At 46.8% G+C, this 19,341-nt stretch overlaps 1 protein-coding gene across 4 annotated transcripts in view; it reads left to right on the forward strand.

The window, feature by feature from the left end:
• Positions 1-19,341, forward strand: part of Sort1 (sortilin 1) — an 84,482-nt gene that overhangs the window by 52,969 nt on the left and 12,172 nt on the right. For 2 of the 4 annotated variants that reach the window (XM_028879378.2, XM_028879381.2), the window contains exons 8-15: positions 2,289-2,419; positions 5,624-5,768; positions 5,985-6,140; positions 8,452-8,558; positions 14,293-14,395; positions 15,286-15,454; positions 16,231-16,421; positions 18,097-18,286. In XM_028879378.2, the coding sequence (XP_028735211.1) occupies positions 2,289-2,419; positions 5,624-5,768; positions 5,985-6,140; positions 8,452-8,558; positions 14,293-14,395; positions 15,286-15,454; positions 16,231-16,421; positions 18,097-18,286 (1,192 nt within the window). The remainder of the gene's footprint in view (positions 1-2,288; positions 2,420-5,623; positions 5,769-5,984; positions 6,141-8,451; positions 8,559-14,292; positions 14,396-15,285; positions 15,455-16,230; positions 16,422-18,096; positions 18,287-19,341) is intronic. The other 2 variants (XM_028879380.2, XM_028879382.2) reach the window with 1 other exon arrangement.

Here is a 19,341-nt window from a genome sequence, read left to right on the forward strand (position 1 = left end):
GCCAGAAATCTGCAGGTGTCTAGAGACATATCCACCCCTCCCACCTTGGACCACAGCTGCAGTGGCCTCTAAGTGCCTGCAGCTGGACCAGGTGGCCCAATTTTTTTTCTTGTGTGTCCTGGAGGCTCATGTTCTCAGGCATGGCTTTGTGGTTTTGCCCTGGAGCCTTCGTTGGGTGGAGTCTTGCCCTCCCGGCACCTTTCCTATTGTCCTGATACAGTGTTCGGCTGCACTGTGATGGTACCACTTGTCTCTTTACCTGTTACAGCCACTTTGCCTCCCTGCCTTGCCTGCAGCTTTAGACTTGCTCCTGTCCCTGTCTTCAGCAAACTGAGTGTCTTTCACGTCCTCCTCCACGCTCCCTTTGAGTTTCCCCTGTAACCCTGACTGCGCACATGGGGCGCAGCAACCCTAACACAGTCTGAATGTTAGCTGCCTGGAGATTTCTGCCAAATAAATTAGCCCCTTAGTTTTCAGATGAGCCTCACTCAAAACTTCAAATCACAGGCAGACTACAGTCAGGTTCTTTACCAGAGTGTGGCATGAATGTTCTCAAAACCGGTTCCCAATAGAGATCTGGTTCTCATCTTAAGCTGGCCTTCACATCTACGTTTCTCTCAGAATTCTGGTCTTCATGAGCTCCCACTAAAAGGGCCCGTTGAGCTGTGCTTATAGCATTCTGGTGCTCATCCCACAGCTCCAAACTCTTCCACATTCCCCGAACTAGCCAGTTCTGAAAGTCACATGGTCAGGCTATCACTACAGTGTACTCTTTGATTCCAAATCTCTGTCCTAAGTACTTTTCTCATCACTGATTGTCTTAGTCCATGTTCTGTTGCTGTGAAGAGACACCGTGACCATGGCAACTCTTATAAAAGAAAGCATTTAACTGGGGGGGCTGGCTTACAGTTTCAGAGGTCAATCCATTATCATCTTGACACAGAACATAGGGGCACGCAGGCAGGTGGTGCTGGAGAGGTAGCTGAGAGAGTTCTACACCTGGATCAGCGGGCAGCAGGAAGAGAGAGTAACACTGGGTCTGGCTTGGGCTTCTGAAACCTCAGAGCCCCGCCCCCTGAGTGACACACTCCCTCCAACAAGGCCACACCTCCTAATCCTTCTCAAGTAGTGCCGCTCCCTGATGACTAAGCCTTCAAATATATGAGTGTATGGGGGTCATTCTTACTCAGACCACCACACTGACAAAACACTGACAGGAGCAGCTTAAGGGAAGAGGGCTTCCTTTGGCTCCCAGGGCACAGTCTGTCACGGTGGGGAAGACACGGTGTCTGAAGCAGCTCTGTCCCCTCAGCGGGAGTGAGTGTGCAGCATGGCTTGGATAAGAGAGGCTTATTCTCCTTTACAGTTTCTGGGGCGCAGTCCACAATGGCCACAATGGCCAGGAGAGCGTGGCAGCTGGAGCATCCCTGCCCGGCAGTGAGAGCTCACAGCCGTTGCTTGTTCACGTCTTAGTAGATCCGGGAGCAGAGAGCTTGTACCAGAATCAGAAGTAAATGCCACCTTCAAGCTCTGCCCTCAGTGACCCACAGTCCCAAAGAGTTCACAACTGCCCAAATGGCGTCATTTAAACACATGAGCCTGTGGGGGAGTCTGTCATATCCAAACCATTACAGCGGTGTAGATACGGCAAACGATAGGATGTAAACAGTAGGAAACTCACGGGCATAATGATTCCTGTAGAAGATGGATCACTTTCATGTTGGCTGAACTATTGGCTTCCCAATCCGTGCATCAATATCCAAGCAGGAAAAAAAAATATTTCTTTTATTCATGCAACAAATACCCGAGTCCTTGCTGTAGGCTACACACTTAGTGCAATGAGGAAAAAAACACCCAGGATCTGCTATCGTGGAACAGTAACGTAGGGCTGTTAGATGATAAACAAGAAAGGAAGATCTCCAACAAGACCATTTAAAACAGAATAAGATCATTTAAAGTGTGCCACGGAGAGAGTACAAATTGTCACTGCTGCTGTTATACAACACTGTGTTTGAGTCATGAACACCCAGAAAACTCCCATAAATAAAACCCAAATGCAAAGTCTCTGTATACGAGGCCATGTCACAACTATGCTGTCCTTGATCAGCACTCACTGGATTAAAAGTGCTTTTTCTGCATTCAAATAAGAACAGTTCTAGGGCTGGAGAGATGGCTCAGCCATTAAAGGCGAGGCTCCCAACCAAAACCAGGAGCAAGTCTAGAGCAGCTGTATGAATGGGATTCTCACCTGTAAGTGAAATTTTAATTGGTATTTTGTCTTGTTTAAGAAGCTGACCTTGGCGCACTGGAATTATGGAGAACATCTGACTTGGGGAAGACCTTCAAAACCATTGGCGTGAAAATCTACTCGTTTGGCCTTGGGGGCCGTTTCCTGTTTGCCTCTGTGATGGCTGATAAGGTGAGTGTTTGCCTCTCCGGGGTCCGATGTCCCCGCTCATACACACCGTGTGCATCTCTTTTACTGTGTAGTCCTGACAGCATTTCTTGTCCTCTTGCATTTAAAATTTTTTTTACATGTATTTGTTTATTTTGTCCGCGTGTGATGTCTGTGTTGGGCACACACACGCCATGGCAAATGTGTGGAGATCAGAGGACAGTGTGCAGGAGTCTATCCTTTCCATACACCGTGGACATCCAAGGAATCGAACCTATGTATCCAAGCTTGGTGGTGAGCTCATTCACCCACTGAGCCAGCTTGCCAACCCTGTGATTCTATTTTTTATTTATTTATTTATGTATTTATTTATTTATTTGTATTTTTCTTTGTTTTTTTCAAGACAGGGTTTCTCTATGTACCTGTTGGGGCGGTCCTAGAACTCGCTCTGTAGACCAGGCTGGCCTCAAACTCACAGAGATCCGCCTGCCTCTGCTTCCCAAGAGCTGGGATTACAAGCATATGCCACCACTGTCCCACTTATTTTTGGTTTTTTGAAACAAGGTTTCTCTGTGTAACAGTCCTGGCTGTCTTGGAACTCGCTTTGTAGAGCAGACTGGCTTCATACTCACTGAGATCCACCTGCCTCTTTCTCCCAAGTGCTGGGATTAAAGGCGCATGCCACCACTGCCTGGCTAGCCCTGTGATTTTAAATATTATAGTAAAAGCTTGGAAGAGATTCTGTCCACAGAGGCTGACTGACTCTCAGGGGCTACTGTGGACATTAACCTTTTTGTCATTGTGTCTAGTCTTGCTTTTGGACTTGAAGGCCCAGTGTTTGGCTTTACTCCGACATGAATATCTGAAGTGGGAAGAAAGTGGTTCCTATGTACATTATTCTATAATCATAATACAAAGATATAATGCTAGTTGAGTGTCTGTTACATACTGGGTACTAGTCTAAATCCCACAAGATAGCAGTGAATAAATAGATACATTTCCTGCTCTCTGAGCTTGTGTTCACGTGGGGAAGCCCATGCTAAGCAAGTGTCTCAATCAGTGTTCCGTTGCTGTGAAGAGACACCATGACCACGGCAACCCCTAGAAAGGAAAACAGTTAGTTGGGGTGACTTACAATTCAGAAGTTTAGCCCATTATCATCATGGTGGGAAGCTTGGCAGCACACAGGCAGACATGGTGCTGGAGGAGCTGAGAGTTCTGCTTCTGGATCAGCAGGCAGCAGGAAACGAGACCCTGGGCCTGGCTTGAGCTTCTGAAACCTCAAAGCCTTTCCCAGTGACACACTTCCTCCAACAAGGCCACACCCACTCCAACAAGGCCACACCCACCCCAGCAAGGCCACACCTCCTAATCATGTCAAATAGCTCCATTCCCTGACGACCAATCATTCAAACACATGCGTCTCTGGGGCCATTCCTGTTCCAACCACCACAGCAAGTAGGTCTGTCTATGAAAAATTAAAGCAGCATGGAGGTGAGGAGCAACAGGAACCGGCAGCACTATTACAGACCCTGTGCTTGGGTGGGATCTAGGTGACCTGAGGAGGGCGTGCCTGTGTGAACATCTGGGAGGAAAGCAAGTGTGCAATCAGCAAGGACTGAGACAGACCCTCAGACCTCCTGAAGACAGGGAGAGTGGCAGTGTGGCCGGAGCATAGGGAAGCCTGGGACGGGGAGGGGGTGGAGTGGGGTGGGGGTGAGAAGCTGTAGCCCACGGCGCTCTTTTTCTTCGGGTGGATTGTGGTATGATCTACTGTAGCAGAACAGGTATGCCTGGGAGAAGGCGAGGGTGGGGGCAGCAAGAAGAGCCGCCGAGAGGCTGCCAAGTATTCAAGGAAAGGAATTGGGCCAGACTGTTAACGGTGGGTGAGGGGAGACGTGGTGGGACTGCATGTGTGTGTTTCAGTATATTGCCAATCGGACAAGCCGGTGCCTTCCATGTACCTTGTCAGACAAGAAAAACAAAGTGAGACCATAAGAAACATTCAAGTCTTTGGCCTGAGCAACCGAGTAAATGACAGTGCTGTTCCCTGCAGTAGCAAAGACTATAGGGGAGCAGGTTTGTGGGAGAAAACCAAGGATTCAGCGTGTTGGATACGAAATGCCTAGTGTATATCTGAGAGGAAACGTCAAGTCAGTGTGTGTGTGTACGAATCTCCCGAAATTCCATGGTATTTAAGGCCATGTGACCGGGTGCCCTCTTCTAGGTGAGTAGGTGGAGAAGAGATGGGAGGATTGAGCAAGGCCTAAGCACCTCCTCACTGAAGACCGCAAAGAAGAACTGAGCTGAGAGGCCTGGGTGGGAGGAAGGGGTGAGGCCGGGGAAATCAGGACACCACGCTGCTGTAAAAGTGAAATGAAGAAAGCGTTGGCAGAGGCGGCAGCTGTCAGTTGGGCAAACTCAATGAGATGTTGAGTTACGTGAACTCTGAGAGTGAGCCCCTGGGCTGGAAGTGTGGGTGTTGGCGACCTTGGGAGAATCGGTTTCTTTGGAGTAGTGAGGTTAAAAGAGGGAACTGGGCACGGGAAGTAGATACGGCCTCTACCACTGAACTGCAACTGCTGAGCTCTAGCCGCTGTTTTAATTCAATCATCCGAGACTAGGACTTAACTGCTTCTTAGCAGACCCCATTACCAGCTGAATACTCGCTGACCGATATCCTTACAGGAATCTTGGACTCCTTGGCCTCTCCCTAGCCCGTGCATGTTCCCTTCATGGCTATGGAGAGAATTCCTTAGAGGCACATCTCATGTTGATTCTCCTGTGGTCGCCCAACATGGATTTCACCTTCGTCTTCTAGACTATCAATTATCTAATTCTTTGGATTAATTGTCTAAAGCCAGGGTTATCTCAAAGAGACCAAGCATTTAAGTGGCAATCATTTTGAGAATTTCAAGCGAGCGTGTGCAAATGTTATAAAGCCAGCCTAGTCACACCCTTAGCTCTGTCGAAGGGGATGGGATGCCAGCGACTGGAAGGACCATAGGAAGGAAGGAGCTAGAGAAAGCTGAGATAGAATGGGCCAATTCATTGCCTGGAGGAGAGTGGAAGCTGCTTTGAGAACTGGCATTGGACCTTTTGTTATAATTGGACCCACTGAGGAAATGATTAATACAACTATTTAAAAAAAAAATGTTTCTATTCATGTCCTTGACATGACACCCTGACAGAAGATTAAAAATACAAATATTGGCATATTTATTCTAGGATACAACCAGAAGGATCCACGTGTCAACAGACCAAGGGGACACATGGAGCATGGCGCAGCTTCCTTCTGTGGGACAGGAGCAATTCTATTCTATTCTGGCGGCCAATGATGACATGGTATTCATGCACGTAGATGAACCTGGAGGTAAGACCCATTTGGTGGTCCATCTTGAATGCGTAGATTTAAGCTTTGGCCTCTGCTCTGAGCTTTCCTTTTTACATGTCGACCTTTCCTCTTACCCCAAGAAGTTTATTACTACCCTTTAAAAGGCCACTTGTTCTGGTGCCCACGGTGGTCTGTGGGGGTGGCTAAGTGCTTCCCAGAGCTTCAAGACTCCGTGTTTTCATTTGCTCCTGCCAGATACTGGATTTGGCACAATCTTTACCTCCGACGATCGAGGCATCGTCTACTCCAAGTCTCTAGACCGACACCTCTACACCACCACAGGCGGCGAGACAGACTTCACCAACGTGACCTCGCTCCGTGGAGTCTACATAACGAGCATGCTCTCAGAAGGTGAGGCTCGGCATAGACCTGGCCCCTTCAGCTGAGTGGGTCAGGATTCGAGGTCTTCGGGGGAAGCTGACGGTCCTTCCCCCAGGGATGCGCTGGCCTTGCCAACAAGGCAACCCTTTTACATTGTGGCTTCATTGTGTAAAGATATTGTGGGGGTAGCGGTAAGACAGAGCGGAACAGCAAGCATGGAAAGAAAGAGGGGTCCACATCGGGCAGTGTATGCTATGAGTCTCCTGTATTGGGAGGTTGAGGCCTAGGGGAATGAACCTGAACTAGAATCACGTCTGGTTTTCATATAGAGCGCATAGTACTAGGCCAGCCAAACTTCTTCCAGTGTTCTACCATAAGGCTCCCCTCTACCAAGGCTCTATGCAAGGAAACACATTACTTCCAAGGACAAAGAGCCTTAAAGCTTTTTTATGTGTCTATGGTTGGCAGGAGGCTTGCAATGGCCGATGAGGTCCTCAGTGACTCTGACTCCTCTTTTCCTCCCCGACCTCACCTCCGGCTCTTCGCTCTTCCATTTGCTCTGTGGCACTCAGCTGCCCCACGGCTGCCAGTCCTCAAATGTACCAGCTGCACACATTCATTCATCACAGATCAGCCAGGCAGTTCCTCAGATGTCTGCCAGGCAGAGCGCTTCTTCAAGTCTTTGCTCCTGTGTTACTTTCTGAGTGAGAATTGCCCGGATTAGGCTGTTTTAAATGGAAACCTTCTCCCTTCCTCACACACATTTCCAATCTACCTTAGATGTCCAATAGCACTGATTCTATGTGATCCACTTATTTGCTGTTTCATCCTGCTGGAATGTGCATTTCATAAGCTCATGCTGCTGATGGTGATGATGATGATGATGATGGTGGTTTGTGTGTGTGTGTGTGTGTGTGTGTGTGTGCGCGCGCGCGCGCGCGCGTGTGTACGTACGCATGCGCACGCGTGTCAGAGGACAACTTTCAGGAGTTGGTTTCTCCCTCCACTATGGGTTCTGGGGATCGAACTCAGACCCTCAAGTGTGTGTAGCAGGTGCTTTTTCCTAAAGCATCACCTCACCGGTCCCCAACAAGGCTTTCTGTGTTGTTCACTGGTGTATTTATTCCCAGAGGCCTACAGTAGTCTTTACACACTGGCCATTCAATAAATGCTTGCTGAATTAATGAATTTTCCTTCATCTGCCTTCCTGGGTGATGTTCCTTGAAACCTCAAAGTGTATTTATTATTATCTCTGTACTTAAGCCTGTAGCAGTTTGTCATTGAGAAAAGATCACAGGGAGGAGACACTAGGGTAAAAAGAGAAGGACTGGGAGGTGGCTGAGCAGGTGGCTCAGCTTGCTGCCGAGCCTGATGACCTCGGCTTGAGCCCTAGGACCCACATGACAGGAGAGGACAGCTTCCCGAAGTTGTCATCCAACCACGTGCACACAATGGCACATGGCACACACAAATAATTGAATAAATGCGATGTAAAGTCTTTTTAAAAGAAAGGACATCAGAGGGATAGTGTACTGGCAGTTTTATGTCCGCTTGACACAAGCTGAAGTCATCTGAGAGATTTTCTTCTAAGGCATCAAACAGTGAAGGAGAATGGACATTAGCCTATTCACACTGGTCAGGAGTTAAATTGTGTTGACTTTCATTTACTAAAACAAAAGGCCTGAGACAATCATTTTATAAAGAGCAAAGGTTTGTTTTGGCTCACAGTTTTAGAGGTTTCCGCCTGTGGCTGGTTATCCCCACTGTTTTGTGTCTGTGGCACCACCATCATGGTGGAAGTATATAGTAGATGAAACCCATCACCTCAGACGTAGGAAGAGAAAGAGACTAACATCCTGATGTCCCTTCAAGGACACAGCCAGTGACCTAACTTCCTCTCATTGGCCCTCATCTCAGTCCAGCAGCCAAGCTGTGGATATCTGGGCAGTAGAGAAGAGGAAGGAATTTAAGATTCAAAGCATGAAAGAGTGCTTTTGGGTTTTTCAGTAGTGTCCGTTCCAGATGGCATCTGGAATTAGCTGGGATGCCCTGTTGAAGTGGCATACTTTCTTCAGGCCTGTTATTCACCGGTGCTGAGCTGAACCACTGTGTACGGTGCTAAGAGCTCCTAGGACTCCAGAGTCAAAGTAGAGTGGGAAGGGGAAAGAAAAGGGTGCGGGGTATGAAGGGAAATATGCTCGGCGTAGAATATATAGTTCTAGAAAAAGGTAAGCAAATAAATGGAGTTTCTCAGAAGAGAGTTCCATTGTGGTGGGCTGACTGGGACGTCACTCTCTCTCCTGTGTGTTGGGCTTACGTCAGTCACTCTTTCCCTGTTCAGATAACTCTATTCAGAGCATGATCACTTTTGACCAGGGAGGACGGTGGGAGCATCTGCGGAAGCCAGAGAACAGCAAGTGTGATGCCACCGCGAAGAACAAGAACGAGGTTTGTTGGCGCCAACAACTGTCGTCTGTGTGTCAGAAGAGCAGCTAGTCTGCCCTGCGCTGAGCAGGGCTAAGCTTTGACATAACAAAATCTCATTCTCAGTCAGGGTCCAAGGTGAAGGGAGAAGAAGGCTTGAGAATGATGAATTCACTTAGAATTTGAGAAATAGAAACTATATGGAGAGGCTAAGATACTACAGGTTGTCTTTTTAAAAAAAATCAAGATGGAGTACCAACCATCTTAAATTTCTGAGTGAAGACAGAATGGACAGATGTGCTGGTTGTTAGCTAGGGGTCTGTCTACCTGGTGATGAAGACCTTTAGAAGTCCTTTAGAAGCCAAAGAGCAGCCATTCATCACATGGTACAGGTCTGGGTCAGCACACCCTGGGAGAGCTTGCTTCAACAACAGCGAGCTGGTTGTTTCCGAGTTCCCTCAGACCTGCTCCACACAGGGCCACTCTGCTTCTCTAGCCTGGAGTTTTTGGTGGGGCTCTCCCGTGGCACGAGACAAAGGGCACTCCACCCCCCCACCTCCCCCTCCCCCTTTGTAGCCATGCTTACCACGTCTCCCTCCATCTTCTTCACCCTTTCCTGTCCCTCTGCCTCCGGCTTGCCCTGCCCCTGCTCACCTCCCCATCACCCCAGGCAGGAGTGGTGGCCTCTTCTTACTGGGACGCTTTCTGGTCCTCTGCTTCTCCCTTCCCAACCTTCTCTTGGTTCTGCTTTGCCTGGGTAAAGTCTGAGCTCTGGTGAATGAAGGCTCTGTCCTGCCTGTCTCTCTCCACCCTCCCCTCCCACACACACCCTTGCTCTCACACGCCCTTCCTTCACACACCCTGCATGTTCCTCCTCTGTGGCCTCTCACTGTCCTTGAAGGAGTCATAGCTATCTCCCTAAACCCCCAATTAGTTACAGTCTGTGGAAATCCTAGCCCTTAGTGCCCACCCAGTTAGGACCAATCATCATTCTTCATCCTACTAAGAGTTGGCTTAGCCTTTTAGAATTACAGAAGCATAATGTTTCTATTGTGACCACTTGAGGTTTTTTTGGTTTTTGGTTTTTGGTTTAACAGGATCTCATATGTGGCTCTGGCTGGCCCTATGTGGACCAGGCTGATCTTAAGCTCAGAGGTACCTGGATCTGGGAGTTCACCTCCAGAGTGCTGACATTACAAGCAGGTCTTACCACACCCGGCTCACTTGAGCTTCTTGGAGGGCACCAGCTGTTAAACTGCTTTCACACATTCACCTACTTTCTTGACATTTATTGTTTTCCCCTCAGCGTTACTGACTTATAATTGGTCAATTAAAATAGCACATATTTATAATGAACAGTACGACATCCTGCTTGTGTGGATACATTGTAAAATGCATGACCACACTCAAGCTAATGAATGCGCACATCCATTAGCTCAGTTATCTTTTTATCGTGTGAGATAAGAGCATTCAGATCTATTCCCTTAGCAGACTCCACAGTTTATAGACTGTCCTCTCCGTGTTTCTCACTCGCTCTCCAGAACTTGCTGGTCCAATGGAACTGAAACTTTAGAACCTTTTGGCCAACGTTACCCCTCCCCCTCCTGCTTCCTGATCCCTCACAGCCTCCTCTCTACTCCCTGCTTTTATGAGTTTAGTGTTTTATGCGACTCCACATTCAAGTGACATTCAGTGGTATTTGTCTTTCGTACCTAGCTTATTTTATTTAGCACACAGTCTCCCCGGTTCATCCATGTGGTTGCAAACAGCAGCTTCTCCTTTGTTGAGAATGAATAACATCCTGTTGGACATACACTGTATTTTCTCTTTATCCATTCATCCATCAAAAGATACATAGACTGGGGACTGGACAGATGGTTCAGCAATTTAGACTGGGGACTAGAGAAATGGTTCAGCAGATGGTTAAGAGCACTGCATGTACTTCCAGAGGACCCAGATTCAATTTCCAGCACCCACATACAGCAAGCAGCTCACAACTGTCTGGAACTCCAGCTCCAGGGGATCTGACACCCTCACACAGACATACATGCAGGCAAAACATAAAGACAAAGCAAAACATATGAAATACATCTTCTTTTTGTTGTTAGAAATACACTGGTTGGTTCTCTATCTTGAGTTGAGCCACAGTGGATGTAGACTGTAGATATCTTCTCCTTAAGATTCTAGCTTTCATCTCTTTTAGCTCAATAGTAAGAAGTAGACTTCCTGGCAGGTCTATAAATTTTAAGGAAAACACCACACTGTGTTGGGTGGTGATGGTTTTGATTACATTTCCCCAACAGAGTACAAGGGTTCCCCTTTCCTTGTGGCTTTACCCAATACTTGTCACTTTCATATTTTTGTTAAGGCAAATGCTATTAGCATTCTAAGAAGTTGGAGATGATGTGTTGTGGTTTTATGTGCATTTCCCCAGTGATGAGTAATGCTGAACCTTCTTCAAATACCCCTTGGTATTTGCTGTCTTTGAAGAATGGCTGCACGTTTCTCTGCCCATTTTTAAGTTAGATATTTGTTTCTTGCTGTACAGCCCTGTTCTGTGTGTTGGTTGCAGGTACTGTCTGTTCGGTAGACAGACACTTCACTCTTCTGGGTGTTTCCTTTGCAGAAGCACTTAAGTTTAATGTGATTCTGTCCGTGCATTTTTACTTTTTGTTGTGTGTGTTCTTAGGATCATTTCCAAAGTTATCACCTAGACTATGTCAAGAAGCTTTTTCCTGTGTTTTCTGCTAGTATTTTAGTTTAGAGTCTTACATTCAAGTCTGTTTAGAGCAGTGGTTCTCAACCTTCCTAATGCTGCTACCTTTTAATATATTTCCTTATGTTGTGGTGACCTCCAACCGCAAAAATTATTCCATTGATACTTCATAACTGTAACTTGTAAATATCTGATATGTAACCCAGGGGGTCACGACCCATAGGTTGAGAACCACTGGTTTAGAGTGACTTTTTGTAGATATGAAATCAGAATTCAAATCCTTATTTCGCACATAGATATTAAGTTTCCTTAGCAACATTTATTGAAGTTATGTTTTTCTCGTGTGTTCTTGATTCCTTTGTCAAATATTAATTGGCCATAAATGTATGGATTTATGTCTAGAATGTTCTGTTCCATTGGCCTATATGTTTGTTTTTATGGCGATATCATGCTGTTTTGATGACTGTAGCTTTATAGCATATTGGAACACCAGGTAGTGTGACCCTCTTCTCCTTCATTCTTTTTTACTCAAGATTGCTTTGGTGTTTCATGGTCTTTAAAGGCTCCATATAAATTTTAGGATTTTCTCACTATTTCCTGGAAAAATGCTATCAGAAGTTTTTATCTATTTTTCCCCATTTTGTTTTTTTTATTTTTGTTTGTTTGTTTTAGTTTCTTTTGTTGTTGTTTTGGTTTTGGCTTTTCAAGACAGGGTTTTGCTGTGTAGTCCTGGCTATCCTGGAACTCTCTCTGTAGACCAGGCTAGCCTCGAACTCACAGAGATCCATCTGCCTCCACCTCCCAAGTGCTGGGATTAAAGGCGTGCACCACTACTGCTCAGCTTGTTTTATTTTTTGAGACAGGGTCTTGCTCTGTAGCCCAGGCTAGCCTCAAACTCCCAATTTTACAGCCTCGCCCCCCAGCCCATGGCAACAGTATTTCAGTAGTAAAGTCTGTAGCTCACTCTGGGGAGTACAGACCTTTAGCAGTGTTAATTCCTCCACTCCATGCACACAGATTTCCTTCCCATTTCTTGCATCTCCAGCTACTTTCACAGTGCTCTGTGGTTCCCGCCACACAAATCATTCACTTCCTTGATTGGGCTAAACAATTCATTTTTAAAAGTTGTTCTCAGACCATTATTCCTTGGATACTCTGTCTTAGTTAGGGTGTCTGTTGCTGTGAAGAGACACCATGACCACAGCAAATATTTAAAGGAAAAACATTTATTTGGGATGGCTGACAGTTTCAGAGGTTTAGTCCATTATCATCATGGTGAGACATGGTGGCATGCAGGCAGACATGATGCTGGAGAGGTGGCCGAGTGTCCTACATCTTGACTCACAGGTAACAGGAAGTAGTCTGTCTTACTGGGCATAGCTTAAGCATATATGAGACCTCAAAGCCCACCTCCACAGTGACACACTTTCTCCAACAAGGCCATACTCCTAATAGGGCCACTCCCTTTGGGGGTCATTTTCTTTCAAACCACCACAGATACATAAAACATAAAATAATGTTACATATTTATGGGAACCATGTGGTGTTTTAATATGCACAAACATTGTATAATGTTTAAGTCAAGGTTAACATCTCTCAAGCATCATCCATTCTGTATGGGACAAACACTTCAAATCCTTTCTTCCAGGTTTTGGGAAAACATTATTGTCATTATCATTGTTCTGAACAGAAGGAAAGTGAGGACATCTTTGTCTTGTTTCTAATCATGTAGGAAATGGACTCAATTTTTAATATTTGAATATAATGTTGCCTGTGACCTTTATCTGGAGATACATTCTCAACCTAATTTGTTGAGAATTCTATCCATAAAGAACATTGAATTTAGCCGGGCGGTGGTGGTGCACGCCTTTAATCCCAGCACTCGGGAGGCAGAGCCAGGCGGATCTCTGTGAGTTCGAGGCCAGCCTGGGCTACCAAGTGAGCTCCAGGAAAGGCGCAAAGCTACACAGAGAAACCCTGTCTCGAAAAACCAAAAAAAAAAAAAAAAAAAAAAAAAAAAAGAACATTGAATTTTATTTAACAAAACTTTCTGCATCTGTGGAGATGATTGTATGTTTTTGAGCCTTCATTCTGCTAGTGTGGTATATCATAAAAATGAACTGCAGATCACTGAACCATCCTGCCATTCCAGAGAGGACTCCTACTTGATCACGGCTAATGATAATAATGCTGTTGAATTCAGTTGCCAGTAGTTGGTGAAGACTTTTGCATCTGTGCTCAGTGAAACAGTTACACTTCTGGGTTCACATAAAAAAAAGAATTACACTTGGGCATAGTCTCATGTGTCTGTCATCCCAACCACTAGGGAAGTTGAAGCAGGAGAATTGCCAGCCAGCCCAGTCAATGTAGTAAGACTTAATATCAAAATAAACGTTTAAAAATAAGGATCAGGGACGTATCTCAGTTGTAAGGTACTTACCTGGTGTGGGTAAAGCTTTTGGTTCAATCCCTGGCTGGAAGAAAATGAGAAGTCTTGACAAAATGGTTGGACCGCCTATGTATGGAACATTATTTCCAACAGCCAAAGAAATGGAAGTAACTCCATCAGTAGCAGAATGGGTTAATAAAGTACACACTCCTCCACCCCACACAAAACGGAATATTATTTAGCTTTATAAAGGAAGTTAGTTCTGACAAATGTGAAATAAGCCCATTACAAAAAGACAAATTCCATGTGATTTCATTTATATGAGGGACCCAGAGTAGTCAGTTCTATAGAGACAGACCATAGGATAGCAGTTTCTCGGGCTACAAGGAGACAGAAGTAGAGACTTGTTGCTTTAAAAGTGATGGTTTCAGTTTTACAAGATGAGAAGGTTCTCACGACTGCTTAAGTGAGAATATGTTTAAGCGTATACTTTAAAAGCCAGATAGAACATTTTATGAAATGAATTTTTACCACAGTTTTTTTTTTTTTTTTAACATCATCCTACTGAGGTTCGAGTTAAATTCAAAGTCTTCTGTGAAATGTAAGGACGTTGTGCCTTTGGTTTTAATCTGGGCTTTGGTTTCTCTTCACAGTGCAGTCTTCATATTCATGCTTCTTACAGCATCTCCCAGAAGCTAAATGTTCCCATGGCCCCGCTCTCGGAGCCCAATGCCGTGGGCATAGTCATCGCTCACGGTAAGGACCACCCCACCATTGTGGACAGAGGTTGCATGGGGAGACGGTGCTGCCTTTGAGATCACACACGCGCACGCACGCACGCACGCACGCACACACGCCCCAAAAATGTCACTGCAGGTGGCCCCTGTGTTCTGTTCATTTCCTTTCTGTTGCTTTGATAAACCACTCTGACCAAATGCAGCTTGAGGAGGAAAGGATTTATTTCATGTATACTTCCAGATCAATACTTCTTCACTGAAGGAAGTCAGGGCAGGAACTCAATGCAGGGACCATGGAGGAGCCTGCTTGTTGGCTTATTCCCTGACTCCCTCTCTCACGGGCTTGTGCTTAGCTTTCTTTCTTTTTTTTTTTTCCCCCGGTTTTTTGAGACAGGGTTTCTCTGTGTAGCTTTGTGCCTTTCCTGGATCTCCCTCTGTAGACCAGGCTGGCCTCGAACTCACAGAGATCCTCCTGGCTCTGCCTCCTGAGTGCTGGGATTAAAGGCGTGCGCCACCATGGCCGCCTAGCTTTCTTTCTTATACAACTTTCTTATACAACTCAAAACTACCTGCCTCGAGGGTTGATGCTGCCCACAGTGAGCTGGGCCCTCCCACATCAATCATTAATCAGGACAACCACAAATGTGAGCATGGGCCAATCTGACCTGGACAGTCCCTCCGCTGAAGGTAGCTAGAACACGATCATTGGATGGGATTTCCTGTACTATAACAATGCTTTGGGTTTTTAATAGACTCTCCTTGGCAATAGCACACCCAAGCTTTGATGGCTTTCTCTCTACTCTAACAGGCCTGGTGGAAAATAGAGCAAGTTCATTCCAAAGTCCTCTCTTGCCAGGAAATCCTCTTTGCTTCCTTGCTAATGTATGCTGACGGCCACTTGCTTTGCAGGCAGTGTGGGAGATGCCATCTCGGTGATGGTCCCAGACGTGTACATCTCAGATGACGGTGGTTACTCCTGGGCAAAGATGCTGGAAGGACCCCACTACTATACCATCCTGGATTCCGGAGGCATCATCGTGGCCATTGAGCACAGCAATCGTCCTATCAATGTGATTAAGTATGCATGCTCTCAGCTCCCCACACATATCTGCGTAGAGGGCGGTGGCGGGGAAGCTCTTGGGCTTATGGTACAGAGAGTCGTGGACCCTGATTTACCTTCTTAGGTCCCACAGAACTATAGCAAAGGCTCCCACAAGGATAATGTTTGAAGCATCCCAGATGAGGTGACACTGCCTTTTCTTCCTCCTGGCTATGGATTTTATCACTTGAATTTTTTTCCCTTGGGTCAGCAAGATGACTAAGAAGGGAAAGGTGTTTGCTGCCAAGGCTGACGATCAGAGTTCAATACCAAGGAAAGAAGAGACCCTCCCCCATCATATACCCCCCCACACTCACATGCACACACATGCACACACTTCCGCTAGTCACCCTCACCCCATGCTGTAGCACACACCACCACGACTAAATGAAAACAATTGATCTTCTTTCACCCCACCCCCAAAATAAAGAAATGCCCGAGCACTCTGAGTTAGAAATGACTTCAGTACAAATGTTACAAAAATGTGAGGTATTTCACTTCTATCTATTCCTATTAATTTGGACTCATGCTGGGTCACTGCTCTCTCTTCCTTTGAAAGAGGTATTTTCTTCCGTGCCTTGTTGTAGGAAGGAATCCTTTCTCATACCCTGTTCATAGAGGTATTGTCGGACAGTACGTCACCCTCTAAATACAAGGGTTTCCTCTGGGTGGGGACCAAACAGCTAGATTGCTTCCCTGCTGCCCCCAGTGCGTGCTGGTCCTCTGTCATGATCCTTCTCAAACCCGGGTTTCAGGTTCTCCACAGATGAGGGCCAGTGCTGGCAAAGCTACGTCTTCACGCAGGAGCCAATCTACTTCACCGGCCTGGCTTCGGAGCCCGGAGCCCGGTCCATGAACATCAGCATCTGGGGGTTCACAGAGTCTTTCATAACCCGCCAGTGGGTCTCCTACACCGTGGATTTCAAAGATATCCTGGAGCGGAACTGTGAGTGTCTCCTCTGGGAGTCCCCAGGAGAAATTTGTAAACTCCTTTTCCCAAATAACCCATTCAGAGGAATCTCTTTCAACCAGGATAATCAAGTGCATATGCATATGAAAGGCGACTGGAGATGTCCTGTGTGGGCAATCCTGCACTGGAATAGCAAAGCAGCCCTGGGCTTAGCACTGTGCAAGAGATGCTCCGGGCATCTGTGTAGTTCAAATTATCCTGTCAGCTACACTGTAAAATAGAAGGTGGACTGCATCTTCGTGGTGGAATTACCTGTAGATGTCCAAAACACCATTGCAACACATCAGTGGTATGGAAGATTGCTGAGATAGGTTTTTTTTTTTTCTTCTGTGTCTCAATTCAGACCAGCTGCACGTAGCAGGGCTGCCGCATAGGACAGTGTAGCCTTACACTGCAGGAGGGATCTTTAGTGCCTTTTATGAGACACTCTTCTGCCTTGTAATAATAGTACAGTACATGTATGTGTTTGTCGAAAATCATTTTGTGACTTTTTGGGGGGTGGGTTGCCTCTCTGTAGGCAGATGCAGTAGGGCTGTAGAAGCACAGTTTTGGGGGGAAAGTGTTCGCAAGGACCGCCCCTTGATCCTGTCACTCCGGACACTGAAGGGAGGGAGGTTCACGGGGAGTTTTAGTTTGGATGTGAGTCCTAGCTGAGGCTCTGGAATGAACCCTGGGCAGGTTCGAAGGACGTCAGGAAGAAAGTGTCCAGCACGTGATGCTCCCCAAGTCACAGACAAACCCAGTCACAGTGAGAAACGTGGAGACTAGAAGAAAGCGCTGGAGGAAAGGTGCCCTGTGATCACATGTCGGCACCGTATAATCAGGGCTTAAAGTGTGGGTCATTTAAGAGACAAGTGTCCAGTTAGTCCTGCGGCTCCTGTGACTCAGAGCCCTCAGCGGGGACTTGTAGTTCTATAAGACATTCCCGTGTGATTGGAGACCCTTGTCTTCTAAATGCGCGAACAAGGCCAAAGGAGCTGGATTGTGAGCAGGGAATCCCGTGTTAGCTCTCAAGCTTAAGATCGTTAAAATGTTTGTCAGGCACCTGCTTCCTAGCAGGCTGGCTCACTGTTGATCTTCAAGTCCCGAAAGGTAAGAACGCAGGCGACACTCTTTAGGTTCCAACCTGTGAGTCTTTTCCTAGGAGTAGATGATGTGGAACACTAAAGCAGAAACAGATGTCAACAACTGGCATCAGAGAGCCAGTGGACTCTAGAGGAAAGCTGTGCCCTTCCGCTTGAAGCCAACTCTGTTGTGGTCACATCGAGCTGGGCTCTTGCCTCGTTAGTGTCTTATACTAAACAAAGGGCCCCAGGATGAGAAACATGACTGTCTCTGATAACTCCAGGGTTGGAGTGCCCTGGCCATCAAGGCAGACAGCAGCCTCCTGGTTTGGAGAGACTCCAGAGCTCCCTAGACAGCCACACTTTAAAACAAAGATTTCTCCCAATCCCCGCTCAGAAGGCAAGATGGCTCTCCGTCTTCTGGTCTTCCCTTGCCATGAGGAACCTGCTGTGGGTTCTAGACTAAAGTGACTTTGAATCAGATATCCCCACCTGTCCCTCCTCCTTCCCTTAGCCTGGCAGCTGCCTCTCTCTTGTGGGTGGGCTGTGTGTGGTGCCGATTTCTGAACATTCTGTCTGTCCTTTAGGTGAAGAGGATGACTATACCACGTGGCTGGCACACTCCACAGACCCTGGAGATTACAAAGACGGCTGCATTTTGGGCTATAAAGAGCAGTTCCTGCGGCTACGAAAGTCCTCCGTCTGTCAGAATGGTCGAGACTATGTGGCAGCCAAGCAGCCATCCTTCTGTCCCTGTTCCCTGGAGGACTTCCTCTGGTATCAGCACCCCTCAGACCCCTCTGTCAGCCCCTGTCCCACCTGTGGGGAGGTGACAAATAGTTCTTTTATCCAGCTAAAATACACTGACGTTCCTTTTCCCCAGACTGACTGACTCCCACCTGTTAGCCACAAAAGGGAAGCAGAGAGAAAGAAAGCCAAACATCGCTAACATTTAGACAGATTATTTTATCAAACTAGTTAGTCACTGGGCACAGCCACTGCCCAGCCATAGAGCTGCTGGCCTGGACATGGTGGGAAGGACAGAAATATATATATAAGATGTAACTCGGTTGGTATAGTGTTTGCCTAGCATGCATGAAGCCCTGAGTTCGATCCCCAGCAGCAAACAAACTGTGTGTTGATTTCATGCAAATAATCCCAGTACTTGGGAGGTAGAGGCAGGACGATCAAAAGTGTAAGGTCTCCTCAGCTACATAGCGAGTTCAGTAACAGCCAGGGATACTTGAGACCCTGTCTCAAAAGAATTAAATTTTAAAAGGAAGAAGGGTTTGGGAGGGGGTGGTCTGCAGAATGTTGAGCCAAAAACCACAGGAAAGGTGGTTTGGGCAGGGTGGAAATTGGGATTCGCAGGAAGCCCGCTGGAAGGTGCTGGGCTCTGGGTCGTTTGAAAGTCGGTGGTTTGGGCCTGACTAGAGGTGACATCAGTATGTTCACGGTCCCTAGGCCTCACTGATGTCTAGAGGCCACCATGAGGACTCCCTAGAGTTCAGGACCATCAAGAATGAAGAGTTACCTACTCGCTCTGGTGTTGATGTGAACGAGGCCAGTGTCACTTAAATGAAGGAAGTTGGGGCAAATGAGAACTGCTTGTGACAGATTCTGACAGGAAGTAAAAGTGGGTCCTAGAGCACTTGGACAGAGAGAGAGGGGACACACACAGTCGTCTTGCCTCCCTCGTCATATTGCCCTCAACTACGGTGACAGTAAATGCAGATCTGAAGGGAACCAGGTCTGACCCTGGGTGCCTCCTCCCATCTCCATTCCCACAGGAAGCACTCTTCCCTCGGCTCACCTTTGGCTTACAGTCAAGC

This window comes from Peromyscus leucopus, chromosome 6, assembly GCF_004664715.2.
Source record: "Peromyscus leucopus breed LL Stock chromosome 6, UCI_PerLeu_2.1, whole genome shotgun sequence".
Lineage (NCBI taxonomy): Eukaryota > Metazoa > Chordata > Mammalia > Rodentia > Cricetidae > Peromyscus > Peromyscus leucopus.